Source organism: Phaethon aethereus, assembly GCF_964289735.1.
Source record: "Phaethon aethereus genome assembly, chromosome: Z".
NCBI classification, from domain to species: Eukaryota; Metazoa; Chordata; class Aves; order Phaethontiformes; family Phaethontidae; genus Phaethon; species Phaethon aethereus.
In genome coordinates, this window is record NC_138577.1 from 64,677,731 (window position 1) to 64,701,351 (window position 23,621).

The 23,621-nt window shown below is 40.4% G+C and overlaps 1 protein-coding gene across 3 annotated transcripts in view; it reads left to right on the forward strand.

Moving 5' to 3' along the window:
• Positions 1 to 22,572: 22,572 nt before the first annotated feature.
• The window catches only part of FER (FER tyrosine kinase), a gene marked incomplete at both ends in the record, with an annotated part of 164,926 nt that continues 163,877 nt past the window's right edge, over positions 22,573 to 23,621 (forward strand). For all 3 annotated transcript variants that reach the window (XM_082012894.1, XM_082012893.1, XM_082012895.1), the window contains one exon: positions 22,573 to 22,779. In XM_082012894.1, coding sequence (XP_081869020.1) covers positions 22,573 to 22,779 — 207 coding nt within the window. The remainder of the gene's footprint in view (positions 22,780 to 23,621) is intronic.

Consider the following 23,621-nt stretch of genomic DNA (forward strand, 5'->3'; position numbering starts at 1 on the left):
TCCTTTTTGTCTTCTTTGGATAATTCTAGGACTTGGCCTCTCTGGAGGCTGCTGGAGTTAGACAATGGGCTCTGGGTCAAGCCAGGTAGGAATGGGGCAGAGGAAGTCATATAAGGGGCTGAGTGAAAGAGTATGTACAGAACCGGAAGACTGGGATAGGGAAAAGGATTAGCATATGCAGCCTGGTTGAAATAAAGTTGTTAATTTGGCTTTTAATTGCAAGTGCTAATATACTTTTAAAGCTTTTCATATTCAATTAATAATTGCACTTTCTAGATAAAATTAACAATTTGATTTTCAAAATAGTTTGCATATGTCAATGCTGTACTGCAGTGACTACAGTAGAGGCCTGCCTTTTTTTCATCTTTAACAAATATATGAAAGGTTGGGAAAAAAAACACTTAGTACAAGAAAGAACAAGGAATCCTTTCCTCCTCAAAAGTCAAGCAGGTGCTTCAGTAAAGTTTAAAAAATTCTAAACAGAAAACTAACGAGGAGTGTCTACCAGTTTTCATCAAGTTCAAGGGTCTCAAGGCCAGCTAAATCACCAAAGCATAGATATAATCATAAAAGATCTTCTTTGGGCGTGTGAGCAGCTTGATATTTGCCCAATAAAATAGGTTATGCTTGAATATAGCTGAACCAAGACTAAATCAGGCTTTTTGCACCTTCATTCGTCATAAAACCCTGTCATTGATGAATTTTTACACAGAATTAAGTTTTTGCATCTAAATAAGATTTTTATCGGAAATATAATATTGTTGAAAAGTACCCAAATCTTAAAACCTCACTTTCTACTACAATTAAATAGCTTGTTTTTGTGGTAGGATGCAAACTCGCTTTTAACTGTATATAGGTCTCAACTTGCCTCAAGGTGCATATGGTGAAGTACAAAAGAATGTAACTCTTTCTCATTCAATAAACAATAAAGGAAACTATTTCTATAAGATGTTCTGGAAGAAAAAGGCATAAATGGCTTAAACAGAGGTAGAAAACCGCGCACAGCAAACTTTCACTAGTGCTTTTTAAACACCCTGGTCTGAAAAGAAGCCATGGATTAGAATTCAATTGCTCTGCCCACATCCTGTTCTTTAAGACTCCCTCCTAAATATCAGCGACCAGCAATCCCTTGAGAAAGGATATTTGTCTGTAACTCTACTCTAACCTGTTACGGTGTTCTCTGTATGAAATGCACCGTGGTATCAGACTTTGTTATTACTACTTAATTAAATTGACTTTAAACACAATCTGTTACAAAAGACAACATACAACGCTTTAATATTGATGAAGTTCCCCTAAACCTGTCAAGTTAGTGTCACAATAATAGTTCTTTTTTTATTTTTCATGGTTTTTTTTTCCTTTCTTTTTTCCCCCTGATTTTCTTTTTCTGCTTCTCATTACCTGTTGCTGATGGAGTTGGCGAGGTAGTGGAACATCAGACTCCTTGTCTATCTGGCCGTAAGCTGCGATGTCCAGGAGTTATTTTCTCAGGTTTTGCCGTCTTTTAGTCTTATAAATTTCTTTTATGTTCGCACCCACATTTCCATGATCAAGTAATAAACAGCACAGAAATTATACAAATACTTTAAACCCGGTGTACATTGTATCGTAGTGTTGTAATTATGCAAATATTCCTTACCATTTTTTAAACCTTGAATCTAATTCTCCGTGCCCATTCTCCACTAACCCTAAGGTATTTTCTAGGCATGTCATTTAAAGCAAGAAGTTGCGAGGAAAACCGTTGCCAGGAAACGAACGCACCGCGCGCCGCAGGCGGATCGAGGGCGGGGTTGCAGCCCCGCCCCCCACGGAGCGCCACGGCTCACTTCCAATCGCGCCGTCTCTCCGAGCCGGGAGGCAGCAGCGGTGGCGCATCTTCCCTCGCTGACTGGCCGCCAGCTGCGGCGCGTCACCAGGAGGCGGAGAGCGCCCGGATTGGCTGGGAGGGAAAGGAGAGCCTGGCGCTGATTGGCCCGCGCGGATCACGTGGCGCTGGTGGGGCCGTGACGCCCGCGGTGGCGGAGGGGCTCAGCTTGTCAGGTAGGTAGGTGCTGTGCGCGGCGCGGTGGCGCCGCCGCTAGTGTCCGCGCCCCGGGAGCGGCGCCCGGGCCGGGGGACGACAGCCCCCACCCCTTGCCGTGTCCTGCTCGCCCGCCCGCCCAGCAGGCAGCCGGTGCCGGGGGGCGGGTAGGCCCCGCGCCGGGATTTACCTGTGGGCGGGCGGGGCGGGGCGGGCACCGGCGCCGGCGCCGCTCGCGCTTTCCTCTGAGGGGGCGGCGGCGGCGGCGGCATCCGGTTGCTTCCCGCGGCGGCGGCGCGGGGAGACGTCAGGGGCGCCTCTGGCCCGGCGGGGGCTCCGCCCCGGCGGGGCAGGCAGCGCGGCGGGTGCGGATCCCCGCCTCCGGGGCTGCCGTCGGTCCGGGGTCGCGGGGCCCTGCGCGGGGTTGGCGCGGCCCCCGGGGCCGGCGGGGTCGGGACTCGGCGGCGAAAGGAGGGAATGGGATGAGTGGGTCGAGTTTCTGCCGGCGCCTGTCGCCGCCGGTGCCCGGCATGTCTGGTCCCCTCCCGTGCTCCGACTGCGCCACTGGCCGGGCTGTAACTGCTGCGCATAACGGCAGGACGCGCCAGCCACCGCCTGAAACGTTGTGATGTGTGCCCCCTCCCCTCCCCCTCAATAAATGCAGCGCCCTGGTTTGGGGTTTTTTCTCCCCTCCTTCCCCCACCGCCGTGACAATGCTGTACAACGTAGCAACTTTCTTAACTTACGCATTAGGTTGAAGAACCTGCATAGATGGGGCCTTCGTGGTGTTGCTGCCCTGGCTTTCTTCATGTGCGTCTGTATGCTTTGTGTGTTTGGTAGCTCCGCGGGTCCTGAATGCCCACTTACTTGGCATTTGAGAACTGCCTGTATAGAAGGGCATTACATCTCCTTTTTCATGCTTGAGTATGTTTCTTTTTTGTTGGAATTTACACCCTTGAAAGTGACACATCGTATGTGAACACATAGGGTTTTATTATACTTTTAAACAAGCCAACTTGTCTTCTGTTTGCAAGAAAGCAGGAGTGTTTTCCAAGCAGTTGTCGTAACTTTAACCCCACTTTGTAACAAGCCTGCACAAAGTGACTTTAATGCTCTGCTGTATTTTAATGCAGCTTCTTTTAACATGTTGCAATGTAAGACAAACCTGGACAACAGCTGAAACTTTAATTTAAGATTAAAAGAATTTAATGGGTATTATTTCCAGTTAATTGTACCTGCTAAATAATATATAATAAAGAGATGACTGATACAGTTTATTACACCTATGTCCTAGTTTTTGGAAGACTCAGGTAGGTGGGATGTTCATGCTTCTAATTTGCTCATAGTCAAAGCAATTTGCAAATGATGGACATATTGTAAGTTGAGTTACAGTAATTATTGTTGGTGGGACAAATGTATATTCTCTCCTCTCTATAAATTTCTTTTTAACATGTTGATGCAAATTGTCAGTACTGTTACAAGTTTAAAATACACACGCGTGCAACATTATCCCCAGAAGAGTTCAGCTTTGAGGATATTTCTTTGAAGGAGAAGATGAAGTCTTTTAAGTACAAGGTTACTTTTTAAGTGAGCAAAAGCTCTGTGAAGCATCACCAAGATCCTTTCCTGCTTTCCTACAACTATAACCTCATGCCACAACTGAACCTTTCAAAGAAGGGTTTTTCTTCAGTTGGTACTTGGATCGCTGGTGTATAAAATGATAATATAGAAATCATTCTGAGGAGACACTTGAAAGTAAAGACAGGCTGAAGAAGAGGCAGGAGGCTTTTGAAGTGGAGTGATACACAGGAAGATAAGATGGGTCTTCTTTGAGAGGGGGGAAGAGGTAACATTTGCTTCGCTGGGATAAAAAGATTTAACATGGAGAAGCAAGGTTCGGCTACACGTGGTTGTGCTGCAATTAGGTAATGTAGGTGTATTTCCATGCTTAAAAATGTTCAGAGTTCAGTTTCTCATTCAAGGGAGAGGAGAGGTGCTTTGCGGGTACGACAGGTTCATGGTAGGCACAAGTCTGGGGCGGGCATTTGGCGGTCTGTTCGCTGTCCATCGGGGGACCCCCTCTTCCTGCCCTGCTTGCCCCTCTTGCCGCCGCTTCTCCGTTTTCCTTCAGCTGGGAAGCAGCGGGGTGAAGGAAGGTATCTTGCCGTGTCAGCCTGAAGGCGGAGAAAGCTGGCAGCAAGCCCGGAGTTGCTCCATACAAGGAGATGGGCTAGCAGCATGAGATCATCACAGGGAGGAGATTTTTTTTTTTTTCTTTTAGTGTGTAGGAGGTGGGTCTAGGAAAAGGAAGGGGGATTCTTTTGCTTGGGGTGGAGGAGAGCAGCAGGACAAGAGAAGAAAGCCTAAGTTTATTCCAACAGGAAGTAGACTGCATATGTGCTCCTATCTTAAGATAAAACTGTCCAGTTAGTACTGTCTTAATTATAGTGTTGATATATTTGCGTCATAAATATGGATTTTTAAAACTTAGTGGAGAGGTTTATTATACAGTAGAGATAGTTTTGGAATTGTTGAGTATTCACCATTTTATTAGGGAGTTAAAGGGTTTAAAATGCTGTGCATGTAAATACACAGTAGGTTTCTGCTGTGTAACATCTGCGTTAGGAAACTAGCATTTTTTTGGAAAGATTTGTTTTGGAAACTTTTTTTAGTAGTGCATCAGTGGAATTTGTAGCTTTGTTTCTAGGGTTTGGGAGAAGACAGTTACCTTTCTTTTTAAGAAAGACCATGTGTGTGGTTGCGTACAGTGTACAGGAAGTCTTGGAAATGATTCTTAAAAAGCAGCAAGGGTGCTTCCAAAATCTCTTTTTTTGTGGGGTTTTTTTTTCTTTTTTTCTCCTGGTCTTTTAGGACAACTTCACGGGATGGAGGATTTTGATTCCTGTCATCCTGTGGCATGAAATCATATTTTTTTCCAATTCCTTCTGCATATTTAAATGCAGAGTTCAGGTTGGTTTTGAGTGTAATGAGTCTGAAGTAATAGGGATTTTTTCAGTCCTGTGTGGTTCCCTGATGATGATAAAAATAAATTCCTAATAGATTAAGACTTAATGCTATTACTAATCTAAGTGAGTGAATTGTACTTCATAACATCTTTCTGCTTTGGATCACAGGCTGCCATTTATTCTAGCCACCAGCTTCCTTTGCATTGCTTCCTTTCTACACTGGAGGGAAAATGCCAAATGGTGTAACCACATACAATTTCAAACTTTCTTTCTCACTTCTGGGCTTGTTCCTAGCCAGCTTACAACACACAGATGAATGTCACAGCAGTGTGTAGAGACAACTCTCCATACTCATAACTGTACTGTGGTTCAATGACTGTTTTCTGGCCAGGTGTAGAGGTTGATTAGAATTCCTGATCTTTGAAAGGTATTAGTCGTCTTGTTAGACCACAGCTCTGGCTGCTTAATCTTGTCTATGTTGTGAACTTGCACCTTGAGCAGCAAGGATATTTCGTTAGGCTTTCTGATACGGTTGTTCTTCCTTTCTGCTGAGGGGAGAGTTACTACTGAGGCCAAATCTTGCCCTTACGTTGCTGGTAGGGTGAATGTGGAGTAACAGCAGTAGCTGCATACTGAGAGATGTTTTTGTAATGTAGTAAGATGATCACATGGAACTCTAAATTGTGAAGGGAGAAATAAAAACGTTGCATATGTACTCTTAAACCTGTCCTTTAGGTATGCTTTACAGTATTGCTTGAATGATACTGTAGTCCATTTGGAACCCTGTATATTAAGTGCTAGTAATGAAAATACTTAATGAATAACTACTTAATAGTTTGTCATGTTTCAGGCATTTTTCTGTATGGTATTCAAATCTTAGTCTGAGGACAGTCCTTTCAAGAGCTGTCTTCTAATTGTCATAATTTCATTTTAGAGTCTTACAACTTTTTTTCACATTACAGTTTTGGAAGTGATTTATTTTAACACGAGGAGCTGAAACATTAAGAAATTAAGCTTAAGCATCACAATAAATTACCATAATTGAGACCTAATGAAAAAACAATTACCTTTTAAGTAGGGGCAACCTGTGAAAAGTTTGTGAATTGTTGTGTATTATGTAAGCAGTCTTTGCCAGAAGCAGAAGCAGAAACAGAATGCAGAATAGTGTTAAAGTGCATTAATCATGTGCATTAATCATGAGCCCTTTGTTCCCTGAAATTTGCCTGTTTTGAAACTCAGAGATATACAATTACAGCAATGAATGTGATAGAGTTGTGAAGATGAGCCCCTCTGACAGAATGCTGACTCGTGCCCAGAGCACTGCATCCTCTGTAATAAATGAGTCAGGCATTTATGGAGAAAAGCACTGTGGAAGTAATTACATGATCACATAATGCATATTCCAAAGAGGGTGGCATTTAGGTTTTCACCCTCAATTTCTGAATCTCTTAATTTCAGTACTTGATTTGTCAGCTTTGCTGCTTTTCTCCAGCTCTGTTTATGCCTAACTTTTTGCTTTAGAAGAACTGGAAAAACTGATTCCATACATTGACAGCGTATTGTAACTTACACAGTTCGTCATCACATTTATAATGTTTCCTGTTTGAACTGAGAACGGGCAGTAATAAGTTGTTTCTGTCAGTACAGATGAGAGTGGGAAAGAGCATAGATTTAATGGTTATATAATACAGGCAGGAATAATTTTATTGAATATTGGGTGCTGTAATGCTCAGACAAATAATGTATTTGCTCAGCTGGTGGAGGTTGTTAGCTGCTGGGCTAGTGAATCATAAAATTCACCTTTGGTGACCCTATAAAGAAATAAGAGTAGGGTCTTAGGATAAACCTTCTTAATCTTTGAATACCTAAAGCTGCTATTAAATGGTATAAGTTTGTTAATATCTGTTTAGTGTAGCATACTGCCACTGTGTCTGTAAAAATATAGCTTTTGTGAATTATGCAAAAGCTTTAATGTTTTTGCTTTCTTTCAGATAGGATCTGACTTCCTAGTTGTGGCTTCTGCTTTGAAATGTTCATGAATGTAAAATAGTACCCCAGAGTATTTGTATCCCACCTCAGTTTCAGGAATTCCAGATAAGGACTGCAGTCAAGTGAAGTGGCTAAGTTTAAAAAATGTGACAGCTTAAACACTGTAAAGAAAGGTATTTTAAAACAAGTGTGCTATCCTTTCAGCAAAAGGGGAGGACCTTATAAATGTCTATAAATATCTGAAGGGCGGCTGTCAGGAGGATGGAGCCAGTCTCTTTTCGGAAGTGCCCAGTGACAGGATGAGGGGCAGTGGGCACAGATTGCAGCACAGGAGGTTCCCCCTCAACATGAGGAAAAACTTCTTTACCGTGAGGGTGACAGGGCACTGGACAGGCTGCCCAGGGAGGTTGTGGAGTCTCCTTCTCTGGAGACCTTCAAAACCTGACTGGACATGTTCCTGTGCAACCTGCCCTAGGTGATCCTGCCTTGGAGCGGGGTTGGACCAGATGATCTTCAGAAGTCCCTTCCAAGCCCTACCATTCTGTGATTCTGTGCAAATGTTGTGAGAATTGCTTTTGTAGCCAATTTAAGGAAAACATGCAACTTTGGCGCACCTTTTTACTGATTAAAAGATATAAAGCTTGGAATCAGGAAAATACACACTTGTTTATTGTTAGTATGAGTATATTTGTTGTACGTTCATGCTGTAAATGATGTGTTTTCTCCCAAGGAGAACATCTTTTACATTATTTTCATAATATGGTTGTTTACCAGTTCAGCAGATGTGATAACTTAAGTTCAACAGATAAAGGAAGTGCCTGATCTGCCAAATACAGAAAAACGCTAGCAGTTGAAGGGCGCAGCCAAAAAAGCCAAGGGCGGTAAAGATTTAAAGGTCTGTCACGAAGGCAGAGGAAGGCCTTTTAATACCCAGTTCTGCCTTTTGAGTTAGGTGAATGTTGAAATTGGAGTGGGAAATCTCTCATCAGTGAATGTGTTAAGTAAATCTGAAGCTACTATTTAAAAAAACTTAATTGGCATCTAGATCGTGTAATTTATCTAAATGATTCTTTTTTTATATGAAGAGGTAATTACACACATCCTTATTGAGGTCAGAATGACAGTTTGATTCAGTCCTTGTCTTCCTCCATGACCTTAGTTTTCCACGCTGCATGCTTTCTAACTGCTTTTCTGGAGCCAGCTGGTCCCCTCTGAAAGAAAACCTGCCCACAGCTGACAGGATTGTTTTCTCCAGGCTCTGCTCCACACTGCAGCAGATTTGTGTCCTATGAAGAACAGTCTTCCGGAGGTATCCTATCCCTGTATGCCTTGTGTCCTAAAACCTAAGGCTTTATGATTCCACAAAGCATGCAGTGTGTCCCCTGCATATCATACTGCTAAAAGGTCGTTCTGGAGAGCTGTGACATGGTGCTCTCTTGTGCTCTAGTATTTCATCGCCAAAGTGCCCCAAACCAGACTTGGGGAGCCCAGTGGAAATGCAGGGGTTTGCAATTGTGGATGTGGTTAGTCTGCTTTCAGTGAGTGGGAGCTGCCATTTCCAAAGCAGTGATTAAGCAGATGGTTATTAACATTTGACTATTACAGTAGGATGGCTTGTGCCGCTTTAGAGACTTTTTCACAGATTGAGTTGGGATTTCAGGTTTAAAGATGTAGTCAGTCAAATTCCCTTCAACTGTTTCAGAGTACAGTAAAGGCAAGAATTTTGAGGCACCTGAATAACCCTTGCCTACAATACAACTATTATTCTTGTCCCTAATTTTTTTTTCTTTTTTCTGAAGATTGTCCATGAATGGTGCTACGTCCTGAAGAGCATTGGCCTCGTAAATGAAAAGTTAGCTGCTTGGTGTCATTTCTGGAAAGAATACTTTTGATATGCAGAATGAAAAGACTGGGGATAAAAAAAAATCTTTTGCAATAAAGATAATTAGGCTGAATCTTATGTATGCAAATAAATTTCCATGTGAAGAGTCCAAGCATATGTTTTTTTGCTGATAGGCACTTCACTACCATTTTTTCCAAAGACCTGGCAGGTTAAACATCCACAACTTTTAAGTGTTTGTTGTAATGTCCATTAATTAAAGCTTGATCCCTTTATACACTTTCAGATGAGAATAATACCCTTCAGAAGGTGTTGCCTTTATAATTGGGAAGGCTGGTGATACCCAAACAAAACTGAATCTAAAAATACAGTGTAGGTTTCTTCACCTATCTTGAAAAGTTAGCTCTGTATATATTTGTAAAACGTATGTATTAAAATTTGTTATCCACTTCAGGTGTTTAAGAAGGTGCAAATGTCTTTCTGGTTACTCTACCTTTATAGTGAGAGTAACTGTATCTCATTTAACAGAGAGAGTTATCACAGTGAGTATCTTTTAGGATATGGAGGAAAAGTCAGTCAACTCGGGAATAGCCAACAAAGACTCGAGGCAACACCTTTCACTGAACCATGCGATATATTCTATTTTCTGCGGTGTAATGGTCTGGAATATCAGCTGTTGGGAAGGGACACGACTCTCTTCCTCAGGGTTTACACGGCAAGGTTTTGGTAGCGGGGGGGGGGCTACAGGGGTGGCTTCCGTGTGAAGTTGCTAGAAGCTTCCCCTGTGTCTTACAGAGCCAGTGCCAGCCGGCTACAAGATGGACCTGCTGCTGGCCAAGGCTGAGCCCATCAATGATGGTGGTAGCGCCTCTGGGATAATGTATTTAAGGAGGGGAAAAAAATCTGCACAACTGCAGCCAGAGAGAAGAATGAGAATATGTAAGAGGAATGGCTCTGCAGACGCCCAGGTCAGAGCAGAAGGAGGGGCAGGAGGGGCTCCAGGCGCCGGAGCAGAGATTCCCCTGCAGCTCGTGGTAAAGACTATGGTGAAGCTGGCTGTCTCCCTGCCTGTGGGGTTAATGGTGGAGCAGATATCCACCTGCAGCCTGTGGAGGACCCCAGGCCAGAGCAGGTGGATGTGCCCAAAGGAAGCTGTGACCCCATTGAGAGCCCACGCTAGAGCAGGCTCCTGGCAGGACCCGTGGGCCCATGGAGAGAGGAGCCCAGGCTGGAGCAGGTTTGCTGGCAGGAGTTGTGACCCCGTGGGGGACCCAGGCTGGAGCAGTCTGAAGAACTGCAGCCTGTGGGAAGGACTCGTGTTGGAGAAGTTCGTGGAGGACTGTCTCCTGTGGGAGGTACCCCATGCTGGAGCAGGGGAGGAGAATGAGGAGTCCTTCCCCAAACAAGCGGCAGAGACAACGTGTGATGAACTGACCACAACCCCCGTGGCCCGTCGCCCTGCACAGCTGCAGGAGAGGAGGTAGAGAAGTCAGGAGTAAAGTTGAGCCTGGGAAGAAGGGGGGGGTGGGAGGAAGGTGTTTTAAGATTTGGTTTTATTTCTTACTATCCTACTCTGATTTGATTCGTAATAAATTAAATTCATTTTCCCCAAGTTGAGTCTGTTCTGCCCATCTTGGTAATTAATGAATGATCTCTCCCTGTCCGTACCTTAACCCACAAGCTTTTCGTTATACTTTCTCTCCCCTGTTCAGCTGAGGAGGGGAGTGATAGAGCAGCTTTGGTGGGCACCTGGCAACCAGCCAGGGTCAACCCACCACACTCGTGGACCTGCGTTCCTCATGGGCTGTTTTTCTGTACAGAATATTGTGTAATTGAACTACATTAAATGTGATACAATGGTGCCAATGAGGCAAGTGACCTCAAGAAGACCAAACAGTGAATTAACTAAGTAGAGGGTTTAATGAACCAGAAGGATGTAATTAGTTTAATGAAGAAGGAAAGAAGAAGTAACACCCTGATTGCTCTTCGAATTTCTTTTCACGGAGCTATAAATACTTGGAATTATATTATGTTTCTCCTGAGGAGACCAGTATTGTCATTATTTGCAGACTAATGGCAGATTTTTAGTCTAATTGTTTTGGCTGCAGCAAGAAATTCTGGCTGATGTTGGGCCATAGGAAGAAATTAAACTGCCTCTAGACTTTTAACAGTATTTCACATCCTGTGGATTTCTGTTTTTCTATGGGTGTCCTTAAATCTCAAGAGGTAATACAGTGCATCTGGAAGAAGCTCCTAGCAGTATTCTGGATTTCTGAGTTGAAACATGCAATGGCAGCAGCTAGAAGAGTTTTGGCACTTGAAATCTTTCCAAGGAGGAGCCTTACATCGTGTTTTGTGATGATGGGAGACCCTCAGCACTGTCTGTATTCTTCGCTACTCTGTCTTCCCTGAAGAGGTACTTCAGTATGCGGCCTTGGGATTGAGGGTTTTGCGCTTGTATTTTTGTGTGTGTGTGTCCTGATTCTGACTTGCCATGTATTCATCTCAAGGCGAATGGATACCAAGATACAAAATGTTACCTTCGGAGGTTTGGGTTTTTTTCCAAATAAGGAATATTGCTTCCTACCTTTGAACTGGAGAAGTTGGCATATAATTGAATGAAAGAAATCGGCAACGAAATAAGTTAACTGTGCATAGACTAACTCATTAGTCAACAAGGTTACTTAGAGCTTCTTTTTCATTTCAGTGTTGACTCCTGCTGCCACTTTTCCTAGCGGTTGTTTCCATCTTCACTGTTCATCTAAGACAAGAAATCTCTTGAAAATGCAATGCTTTAGTTGTCTTTCGTTGCTCTTGTTTGTGCAGAAGTTTCTTCAATACACTATATAATATACATTTTAACATGAGCCTGAGTCACTGATGTGTGTATTTATTTTTTTTTCCAATTTGTGGCCAACATTTCTTCATTTTACCATTGTATGTTTCTTTGTAATTCTAGAACAGTCCTGTCCTTTAGCTGGTAGAACTTGTAATAACAGGGTTGGAGATACCAGAGCGCAGTGCCTGCCACATGAGAATCACTTTTATCAGTCTCATCCTGCTCACTCCATTTTTCTGTTAATATCTAGTGTGGACATAAATGTTGCAACACTGCAGAATTGAGAGTGAATATTTGTTGGTCAGATAATCTGTATTGAGGCTGTGCTTTTCTTTGGCTTTCCTTGCAGCCTGGAATGTAATTTAAGGAAAGTTTAATTCCTGGAAAAATATAGGATGTAAACCTTTCTTGTAAGCATGTAAAAGGTAGTGAGAAACTAGATGCATTTAACCTTTGAAGGCAAGGTGTATGTGTATCTGTTATTTTGTATGTGGCACTGCCTTTTCCAGAGTTAACAAGAGCACAGCACTGAGTCCTGAGGCATGGTGGCAGAGTGTGATTTGTGGCAGCCAGCCTACCTCTGCCCTTCCTAACCTGTAGCTGCCTTCACCTTCTTATACTCTTCTGCCTGGTAAGATTCAGTCTCCAGCATCTGCCTTGCTGTTTACCTGTGACTGTGAGGTAGAAACTTCTACAGGGTAGAAGCAAAACTGGTTGAGTAACTGTGCCTAAAGAGCACTTACCACATGGTTCACTATCAAATGGCAGCTCTTCCTGTTGCACTTTCTTCACAGGAGGTCTGAGATAGTAAAATAAAGAGCATGCTGAGGAAGTTTTCAGGTCATGAGGAGCTGGGAACAACTACAGGTGTGGTGGAGAATGAGTTTACTGTTTAGGATAATCTTGGCAAATGGGAGGCATCATGTGGAGCGAAGCAGAGTGTCAGTGAGCACGAAAGCAACATATAGTCTGTAGGCTGGACGGCATGAGTATGTGATGGGGGAAGAAACAGGGTAAAGTGCAGTTCCGTAGAAAAGCACCTGTAATTTTTGTATCACAAACTAACATTCCCCACAGACGTTAAAGCACGTGGACAGGAGCTCAAAAGTAATTTGAAGTAATTTCTCTGCTCTGCTCAGAGTTGGTGGGTCCTACAGTACCCCACTGATTTAGGTTCTGAACTCTAAGATGGGAACCAACTGGTGGGTGTTCAGAGGATAGCAATGGTGTACAAAATAATTTAAAATGAAAGATTTAAAGAATTAGAAATCCTTAGCCAAAACCCAGGATATTCCGGTTGCAAAGAAGTGGCTAGATTCCTCTCGTTATTCCTTAGTCATGGGGTGGGGAAGGTGAGATTTGGTCTTCGAAAAACTTTTTCCTCCTGCTGAGGGCAGGGGAATACTAAATCAGATAGCCTGAGAAGACCGAGTCCTGACAAAAATCTTTCTGCCATAGGTAAGTACATGTGGTTCTTTCGTGGAAGGGGAAAGAATTAGATGGTGTCTTTAAATTATAAGCCTTACACCTACATGATTGTTAGTAACTTACTTCCATCAAGTCTGTAACTATTTGCACATGCAAAAAGAATTTCAACAGGTAAATGAAAACTTGTATATTCAAAAAAAGGAATTGTGTCATGTAATTATAGGCAGAGTGTCTGGGAGTTGTTTTCTGAGCTTTTGTCTGGTTTATTTTTTGTTTGTTTGTTAGGTGTAAATCCTATTCTTTGATGGAGTTCACTGCTTCGTATTTGCATATGTTTTTAATAAGATCACAGCTGCAAGAGCTGCTAGGGAAAACTGTGGTCTTCATACAGGTACAGGGGTAAGAGAGTGCGAGTGCACTTTGTGAGGATGTTTGTATGCAATCAAGTGAAGTCCGTCTAGCTCAGTACTTGCTGCTGTCAGATAAGAGGCTGCTGGTGTAAGTGTAGAATAGTAGTTCCTGTCCTCCTTTTGCAGTTTAGAGACTTCTTGAGATGGAAGTTCCACTGTTTGACAGATCTGTTTTTATCATGAATTTTTCTAATTTTTGAACCTGTTTGTTTCTTGGTCTCAAAAATGTCTTCAGGCATTGGATTCTCTCAATTATTTACTAGGCAAAGAAGTACTTAAGAGCAACTTTTTAAAATTTCATTTGATGTTCCCATATTCTTCTGGGAAACACTTCAGGCATCTGGTGTAGCATGTCACTTTGTGCTATCGTGATTATTATTTTTTGTACTTTGATCTGACACCCCATCACACTTAACTGTTTTGTGCGCTAAGAAATTCTCTTTACTTTCTTTGTGCAGAACCTGCTCCATACTCTGATCAGTATTACCTATACTTTTTTGGTGCTTTACATTCTTCATAAGATAGAGTAATTTGAAGGTATAGGAACACCACAAATGTATCAGCAGCATAAGAACATGTTGTGTTCTCTCTTCGCTTCATTAAAAAAAGTCTGATGTTCTGAGTGGTTCCTAACCTGACCACTTCAAAGGACTGAACAAATATTTTTAAAGTTGTATGTTCAGAGACTACCAGACCTTTTTCTGGTAGTGGCATTAAATAACCTAGAGTTGTCCCAGTGTGTCACATTGCATTTACAGACATGTGACTTCATCTGCTGTTTTATATGCTTGTTGCTCAGTATTCTGGGGTTCTTCTGCAAATTTTTTAATGATGTGTCAGTTTTGGTTGCTGATAATAATTTTGTATAATTTGCAAACTTAAGCACAGATGATATGTGAGGTGGCAGATATGCAAGTGACCATTCTGAACAGCAGCCCATGTCCTGGCACAGATTCTGGTGTGTTTTCTAACTCTCTCCCATGTGAATATTTGTCTCTTTAATGTTACCTCTGCAAGGTCTTAACTTCTGTAACAGTTCCCTATGAGACATCAGTAGAAGCTTTTTTTAAAGTCTTTTGTTCAATACCACTTCCAACACCTTTAATTCACAGGATCCTTGATTCCTTCAAAGAACTCTTCAAGTTGCGAGGCATGACTTTCCTCTACAAAAGCTGTGTTGTTGTTTTTCTCCCTATTACTGAAGTCTACAAATTCTTCAGTATCTTTTTAGCCATCTTGCCCGGTATGGAAGTCGGACTATCTTAGTTGTGCTTCTCCTGATTGCCTTGTCAGGCTCTGAAAAAAGCTGATATATTTTCTACTCTCCATTCCTCTTTACTTAGGTCACCTTAAGCCTAAGTTTTTTCAGAATTAATAGTTTGTCAGTTTCATATTTGATGCTTTAACTGAATAGTACCTGAATGGTATCTGGCTCTGGTGAATTCTTACTGTTAATTTGTTATTTTTAAATGCTCCTCTGATGCTTCATTTTGAGACAATGCCTCGTATATCCCCAGCCTGAAGAGGACTGGGTGTGGGATTAGCTTTGAATGTCTTGGCAGTAATTTCAGAAAACAACAGATCATCTAGGTTTTCTGCTTTATCCTTACCTTCTTTTAATTCTTTCTTTTATATCTTCATTATCTACTGGTTTATTGCACTGAGGTAGCAAGCTGTCTGTAACTATCAAATTCTACTATGTTTAAGCTCAGAAATAGCAACAGGAATTTTGTAACATTTTATTGCTCTCTTACAGACGTCTGTGTAGCTCACTGGCAAGCTTTTGTTATACTTCCGTGTACTAGCCAGTATACACTTACCAATTAGGCCAGTATTGGACTTGTATAACCAGTTTTAAATTCTACTAATGACCTATACGCAGATGAAAATATGTGCATAGATAAAAAGTGAGTAGTAATTGGAATTCTGAAGAAAAATTTGGTTTGCATTTTATTTTTATATTGACAAACAAAATTCTTCATTCTAACATATGTTGTAGAGTAGTTCTTTAAAAAAAAAGGTGTATTTTTTGTCTGTGTGCAGAGAGCAGAAGATACACCGTGTCTGTGTTTAAGTGACTCCAGTCTGTTGTTTCATTTAATAAATCCAATTTTCAGAAGGGGTTCATTTTACCATGTGTGGTTCTTTAACATCTGCTTGAAGTCTGAATGTGCCCAGGTGCTGGTGGTAGCCTGTGTTTTACTTTCATGAGTCCCATTTGAAACAGGAAAGGGGTTAAAAATAGTGTTCCTGTCCAGCGATATTCTGGTTTCCAACTGGTTTGTATTTGCGATGGGAGGGCTGGAGCCAAATTTACTATACTATAATGTTTTGCTCTTGCTTGTAATTTTTTGGTGATGAAGACTTTCTCTTGGGCTTTGCAGCTTTGCAACTTTGCAACAAGTATTTTTGTGTCTGTTATTAAAAATGTGGTGAATTTTGTAATGCTTCTAGCCTGCTCCGTTTTTTTTCTCGTTTCACATCTACTTGCATAGCTGTTGTTTCTTTGCAGTGACTAAATGTAGGCATCACTTAGTCTTTTCTATTTTTGGTCATGGAGAATGGAAGTTTTGTATTTATATTAGGCAGTGCTTTGTTTTTAGAATGTCACTAAGTAACTAGAAAGGAGTACAAAATAACGTCTGCTTGAATATGAACTCAAAGTATCCCTTTGTAAGATTTTACAAATGTGTCCGTGATTAGTGCTTTGTTTTAAATACTGGAGATCTGCAAAATAGTCCTCTTTCCTTTACCCTTACACTGTGTCTGTCTTTCAGTTTTGCCTAATGTGTCTTGTCTTAGAAGGGCATTGCTAAACCAATATTGAAAGTCTCATCTGGAGATTTAACTTTAGATGAGACGTTCCAGTACAAGATTGTGAGTGAACACTTAACATTGGTCCAGATGGAGTTTATACAGTATACCTTATACTTGTAAGCTATATGCAAAGACAATTTCTTACTTTTTTTTTTCATTTTATATACTTTTTTCTTAATATAAAACCTTAAAGATCCAGACTTCTGTTGCAATGTGGTTCACCTAGATTCCAGTCCAGAGTTACAACTTGAAATTTTAGTGCTGCAGTCGTCTTAATTTTCTGACCTCTAACTATTCTAGATATTGAAGTAATGAGAGCCATATGTGAAATTTCTGTGTCTTTATTGGTCCCTTTCTCATGTTGCCACTTGCTTTCTTACAGTCTAGTGAAAATACCGCTACTAATTTGTCTTTTGTAGAATGCATTTTGGTCTTCCATGCTTTGGTTTTCCTTATTAATGGCTTGCTTTTGGTTTTAGCAAGGGCAAAGTTCAGAAATAAATGAAATGATCTAATTTTCTGGCTACAATACACTGTGTCATAAGAAATTCCAAGAACTTCAAAAAAGTAATCTTCAGTTACATGTGTAGAGATGAAATTATTTCTTCTCTCAAAATTGTGTGTATGAGTTGATAACATACTACTATTTGCAGTCATTGGAGAAGTCTGCTGTTTTGGTTTTCTTGAACTCTGTCCCTTTAAAAAAAAATGCTGTCTTCTGGTAATAATCTGAAAATGCAAAGCAACTTCCCTAAGTTTAAATTTTGTAATGCATTTTAAAATGCTGAAATAATATAAAAAAAAGTTTGATCTTTTTTTCTTTCACAGAGTCCCCCCAAAATAAAAGTGTTTTTCAGAAAGTGAAAGTCAGAAGAAGTAGATGCTGACGTAGAGGAGTGTACTAGGGATCATTTCTTGAGGAAAACTTGTTAAGGTATGTGAGCTATGTTTTGCAGAAAAGCCTTCCTGAAAATAAGCTCTCTGTTTTCCCTTTAGTGGATTAGTATTTCAGACCAGTTTTGAAACAATCAGGCTGCCTTTGGATTACCACTTTGGATGTTTATTGATGGCAGTAGCTCTATGGAAGCATTAATTCAGCTAGTTCATGTTTCACACATTTTGCATCAAATGCCTACATAGATAATATTCTGAATATGTGCTTAGTGTAAACAAATGGTAGGTAAAGCATGTGTTTTGTGTTTCACATTTTTTTACATTCCAGGAGTAGATGCTACACTAACAGAAATGTCAATTGTTTAACAGTCTAACGTTTATTTAAGGTGTAGATGGAGGGCTGAGAATGATTTATTTCATTGTTTTAATGGAATATACTACTATAAGACTCATACTCAGAAATAGAGATGGACTGTCTAACAAATTCATCACCCATTATAAAATTGCTTTTAAATCAGTACAGGAGCCTTGAATTTGAGGATTTGTCTCCTGAATCCAAGTCCTTTTTGCTTCCTGTTCTGATTTTGCACTATCCTTAATGTTTCTAGAAGGGGTCTGCAAAATATAACCCATGCTAAGTGATTTGGAGCCCATGCAAATTTAGGAGCAAGGGAGTTGACAGCGCATCAAGAGTGAGTGTGAGCTGTCTGCATACCATGCCCATTCCATAGGCCCCCTTCTGGAGGGGACAGATATGTGCTGTGCTTTGCTCTTCTGAAGTTAACTGGGGGCTAGGTGTGCTTCTGGTGTGTGGTTTATCAGTTGCCTGCCTTGTCATTGATATTATGAAACCACAACTTCCAACCAATGCGTGTTAAGATTAGCAGTCACCATCTTGGGTATATTTCATGGCAATATGTAACAGAAGGCACCAGTTTTTATAAGGGTAGGAGAACATCCTGGGAAAGTATTGCCATATACATGCTCTGTTCTTCCCTGCTCATTTGGATTTAGGTCATTGTCAGACACACAGGACCTTTGATCTGATACTGTATGGCCACTCTCATGTGTCAGGGACAGATTGCAATCTTTAAATTAAGTGTAGATTGGCTATGAAACTGCTTTCTTCAGGGGTGTTGCTGGAATCCAGGAAGACTACTAATGCTGGAATATTGGCTTTATTTGCTGAGGGGAGTGGTAGAGTATTGAAGGTTTATGTGACTGTCATTGAAGTTTCTCACTGTCATGCTGACAAAATTTAACATTGCTTCATTTGGAATCTGGCTGCACTGCAGTGGTGGTGGTTGAGACAAGTAATAAACTGTATTCAGTAACTATGCTTAAATTTAGAACTGTTCAAGGTCTGGTTGCTCATTCACAGTATATTATTAAATGTACATTGAGTGTTTACTTCCTGTCAGTGATTAGTTTGTTATTTTGAGAGTGACTCTAAAAGGAAAGTAAGTCTTACTTTCTTGGAATTGGCTCTGAGACATATTTTAACCATTAAAATGTACCAAATATTGATTGGCTAATTTGCATATCCAGTAATTTTTATAGTAACACGTATATATGTCTCACATTTCAAGATAGAATAAACTAGCTGAAACACATTTGTCCTATTTGATGCCACTGGGGCTTTATTACTTTTACAAAACATGCTAGAATTCAGTTTGAGACTTCACTGGCATGTCAAATTATGCAAGCATTGTTCATGTGTGGAAAAAGAGATAAACCTCATGGGTATCTGTCAGAAGTAGGAAAGATTTCATCACAGTAAGAGTAAGCAATTTCTGAAGGTTTTTTTCTGTATGAATGTAGCATATCATGTGTTCGTTTTCATCAATTCTCTAGCTAGCTACTTTAAAACGTGATGCCATCACTGTTTTTTGCCTTTAAGATAAAATATTCTCCCATGTTTTTTAGAGAAAGATTTTTTTCCCCAGATTGTCTTTCACACTATATTTTAATCCTTTCAACAACGGCGTAGAAAATACTTTTGTGTCTCAAACTTCCCATATGTCCTACTGTTTCCACAGTAAATTTTTTCTGGGTTCAGATTCTGTTGCACAACTCAATTTTGTCAGTAGTCTGTGGCTGCGAAATCTGGGTGGAATCTGTCTTTTTTTTTTTACATGTTCAGTGCGAACATTGTAATGCTGTATGGTAAAGCAAAACAATGGGACTGTTAGTATTTCCTCTATAATCCAATAGCTGTGAACATGGGGAAGCACAAGGAGGATCATGCTACAAATAGCAGCCCAACTTGTTTTCTGTCCTTAAACATCATCTCCTTGTGCCGTGGTTGGAGACAGAGTGCTGATCTAAATGGATCATTGTGCTCAAATGACCCTTGTAGGGGGTCTTTTCCAGCGGAAATATTCTATTCTATTTGTCTGACCCTGTAAGGCAGCTGTCAACTCATCTGTGCACACTACGCAAGGAGATACCAACCTTGGAAAAATACCCGTCTGTGTTGGTGCCAGACATTTTCTCGTGGAACACTGGCATTTTCAAATGTGCTTATGCTTTTTAAGAGTATTTGAAATACAGATTGCATAGAACACATCTATTCATGTGTTTGGTAATTCTTACAGTTTTGACTTCAAGTAAGTGACTCTGGGATCTGTAGTTGTTTAAAAGTGTTAAAAAATGTTAAAAGTGTTAAAAAATTAAAACTGGTTTCAATTATAAGTGATGGGTTTTAGCTTATCGACAGTTAAGTGGCTTAGCTCTTGGATACTTGTTCACCACTTTTTTGCCTCCACAATATTGGAGCATTTGAGTTTTGCTGAATGTCTTGATTGAACATTTTCTTAATTTATAAGGAAGACATATGGAGGCTGGCTTATCCAGTTGGGAATCATCAGCTCTGAGACTTTCTGCTTGTTAATCTTATGGAATCAGAATTTTATTGGAATTTTTTGCTGTGCTGCTTCTGTTACAGTGAATGGAATAATTTAAAACAAAGACCATAGTCCAGTATGTGTACAATTTTTGCCTAAGTACCCAGGCATCTCAACAGTGTAATTGGAAAAAATCTAATTACTACTTAGTGAAGGGAGGCTGAGCAGGCTGGAGTGAGATATCGTTGGATCTTCTGTTCTGTTGATTTTTGTAATCTTATGGCTCCACAGTGAGTCAGTACAAGCGGACTGAAATACCATACGCTGAGAATATTTCCTCTCTCCCTTACCTTCCTGCCTCTCAGTAGAAGACAGAGGTTAGAGTAAAAGCAAGCAAGCCAGCACTTTACTCACAGCACAAGGCCAGACTTCTTCCTGAGATTCAGTTCCCATCTATTCTGAATCTGGAATGTAAGAAAATAAAAGATGATGTCTTTTCTCATAGCTAATGTCCTAGGATATTTAGGTAATGTGCTAGAATGTCCTAGGAGAAAAATGAGCTTTGTCACAAAAATACAGGTCTAAAGGGTTTCGAAAAATCACAAGTGCAGCTCCAGTCGTGGTGATAAGTAGGTGCTTTAAGATTTTTTCTTTCACTTGTCTTGCTAAAGTATTAGTTTTGCAAGACTGTTCTTAAATATTAACTGTGAAAATATTATCATTTATACAGCTAATAATGACATAGTCCACCCTTTACAAATGCAGCCAGTGTGAATTATTTACTGTTGCTTTTTATGACTGAGCTCCTAGCCATCAGCAAGAATTCTGACAAAAATACACAGCTTTAAATTAAAAAGCATATGAAAGCTTGTGATAGATCTAAGGTTAGTCATACAACCTTGACTTCTCTCTGTTGTGTAGATGCATAGCAACATGGCACTATTCTTATTTTCTTTATAGGATCTTTCTTTCTTTCCTTATGTAGCACAGTTTGTGTTCTGAGAATAAACACATAGTGATGAGGCTTATTTCCATAACTTACTGGAAGAGCTAATGGATGCAGGGAACTGCAGGAAGAGAGGAATGGTCTGGGAGTGAGGCTACCCTGGAGATCGCTCTGGATTCTGATTTGCAAAATCTTCTGAAATTTTGTGTTGTGACTGAAGCCAATGACATCTTTTTTTTTTTTTTTTTCCTGGTTACTTAATATGCTAAAAATGCTAGGCAGTCTTTAAGTCTTGTACATACCAGTATTAGCTGGTACAATGTTGACATTGGTTTATGCGGCTCAGTTTTTGGTAAGATTATTAGTTCTGCTTCACCCCATGGGCTGTTAGGAAGATAAACCTGTTAATGTTTGTAAAACACTCTGCTAATTTAAGTGGCAATTTAAAGCCTATGAAGAAATTGATGCTTCTGTGTTCAAAAGAGTAAGACTTGGCTGGAGTGCAGGAATTAGTGAATAAACAGCACCCAGGCTGTGTCTGCACTGCAGTCCAGGGCTGTAATTGCAGTTTATATAAGTTTATTCTTACCTAGTTTGAAGCTGATTAGTATAGGAACAGGATTTTGGTGTATACACAGAAAAGAGGATTCAGCCCACATTACAAAACCTGTGCAAGTCTGTGGAAACTACTCATATGTGTGGGTTCAGATCTTCCATAATGTGGCTGTATCTTTATCAGTATCAGATGCAAGTGGTTTAGAGCTAGCTCAAACGGGTGTCTTTGACTTGCAATTGAGTTATAGGATTTCATAAGGTGGCATTTGTTACCTGTTCGTCATACTATGATCATTTGGTACAGTGAGACTGGGCTGCTTTCGGGGAAAATTGTGTGGACTTAAGGACTCTGCTTTAATTTGTGTCCCAGGGGAGTAATGGACTGTTGCATGGGGAGCCTGTTTTGGGATATTTTCCCATATTTGAGAGGTTGAATCTGCAAGTCTAACGGCATGCTTACACAGTGTTTAGGAACAAACTAGCTTCTAACTAGTTACTCGTTTCCCACAGAGGCAGTGCCTGAAAGCTGATGTTTTATTTAGATTTTTCAGTGCTCTTAGGACAGTAAACACCAGAAACAAATGTTCTGGGGCACCAGTAGTGGAACAGCGTAGTTGACAGTTCTTGTCTGGAAATACTGTCAGCTATACTTATTTGATTAAATATGTGGATTGGTCTTTAGTATCTGTCTTAGATACTTTTATGTGTTCCCTTATAGCTGAAGTGTAAGTTAGGGAGGTACGTTTTGGAGATGGAATCTGGAGGACAATTCTGGGCATGAGATCTCTTCCAGTTAAAGATGGCTGTTCAAAACAGTGTTCTGACCCTTTCGGTTTATTTTCAGGAGGTATATGTGTGTGACTAATCTTATGGTTAAGTTATTTCAGTGTTTAGACATTAATAGTTGCACTTTGTCACACTAGAAGTTTTTTTTTCAATATGTGTCTCATGAATCTTGTTCTGCTTTCAGATGTGGTGAAGAGCCTATATTTTCCCCTGTGCGGTATATAGTGCCTTAAAAAATGGGGTTTGGAGGTGACTTGAAGTATTCTCATGATGCTTTATTAAAACTGCAAGACTGGGAACTACGGCTGCTGGAAACAGTGAAGAAATTTATGGTAATGCGAGTAAAAAGTGATAAGGAGTATGCCTCCACTTTACAGAATCTTTGTAATCAAGTAGATAAAGAGAGCACTTGTCAACTGGATTATATCAGCAATGTGTCCAAGGTAAGACTGAAATATTTTGAATTTGAAATATCTGTGGAAATAACAGTGCTGGATTTATTTTTGTTTGTTTTAGTTTGAGTTGGATTCCTGTTCATTCAGCTTCTTGAGAGTCAATGTTGCCAGAGTATTTAAAATGGGGTCCTTTTAGCTCCTCAGTGGAATATGCAGAAGTTGAGCCCCAGTCTTGCTTTGAAAATAATAACTGAACTAGAATTAATCCTGAATTTGAAATTCAGTATTTTAGGTTCCTGAGGTCAGCCTGCTACTTTGTTTAGTGTTTTGGAAATAGGGTATGCTATAGTAAGCTTTTTTTTAAAGAGAGTTAAATAGGAACTATTGTTTATGTTATATAGAATTTGTGACAGAAATAGAAAAATGCCAGGAAACCGTGGCAAAGCCTAGCATTCCAGCTGTTATTTACACTGCAGCATGTTGTAAAAACAAAACATTAATTCAGGATGTTTCTCATAATTGTGAAGTTATTTTGTATCCAATTAAAATAACTGTGTTGACTTTTTATGAAGTCCTTCCCCCGAATTAGTGATTTTTATTTTTAGAGCAAGTCCAGTTAAGGTGCTGATGAAGCAAACTTCCCTATTTCACCTATTTGTAAGCTTCACTCCTGACTTGCATTCCTTCCTGACTAGAGAAAACTATTTTCTTTTAATGCCTTATTAATTCTTGGGCCTTCTGCTGTAACAGTGGTTACACAGTCCCTTCAGTCTGGCATGAATCCTGCTCTCTCTGCAGGAAAAGACCCTTTTTGGGTCAAGTTAAATTTTAGACAAAGCGGTTTTTATGTAGTGGGCTTACGTGCTGGCTGCTTGAGTACTAGTTATGGC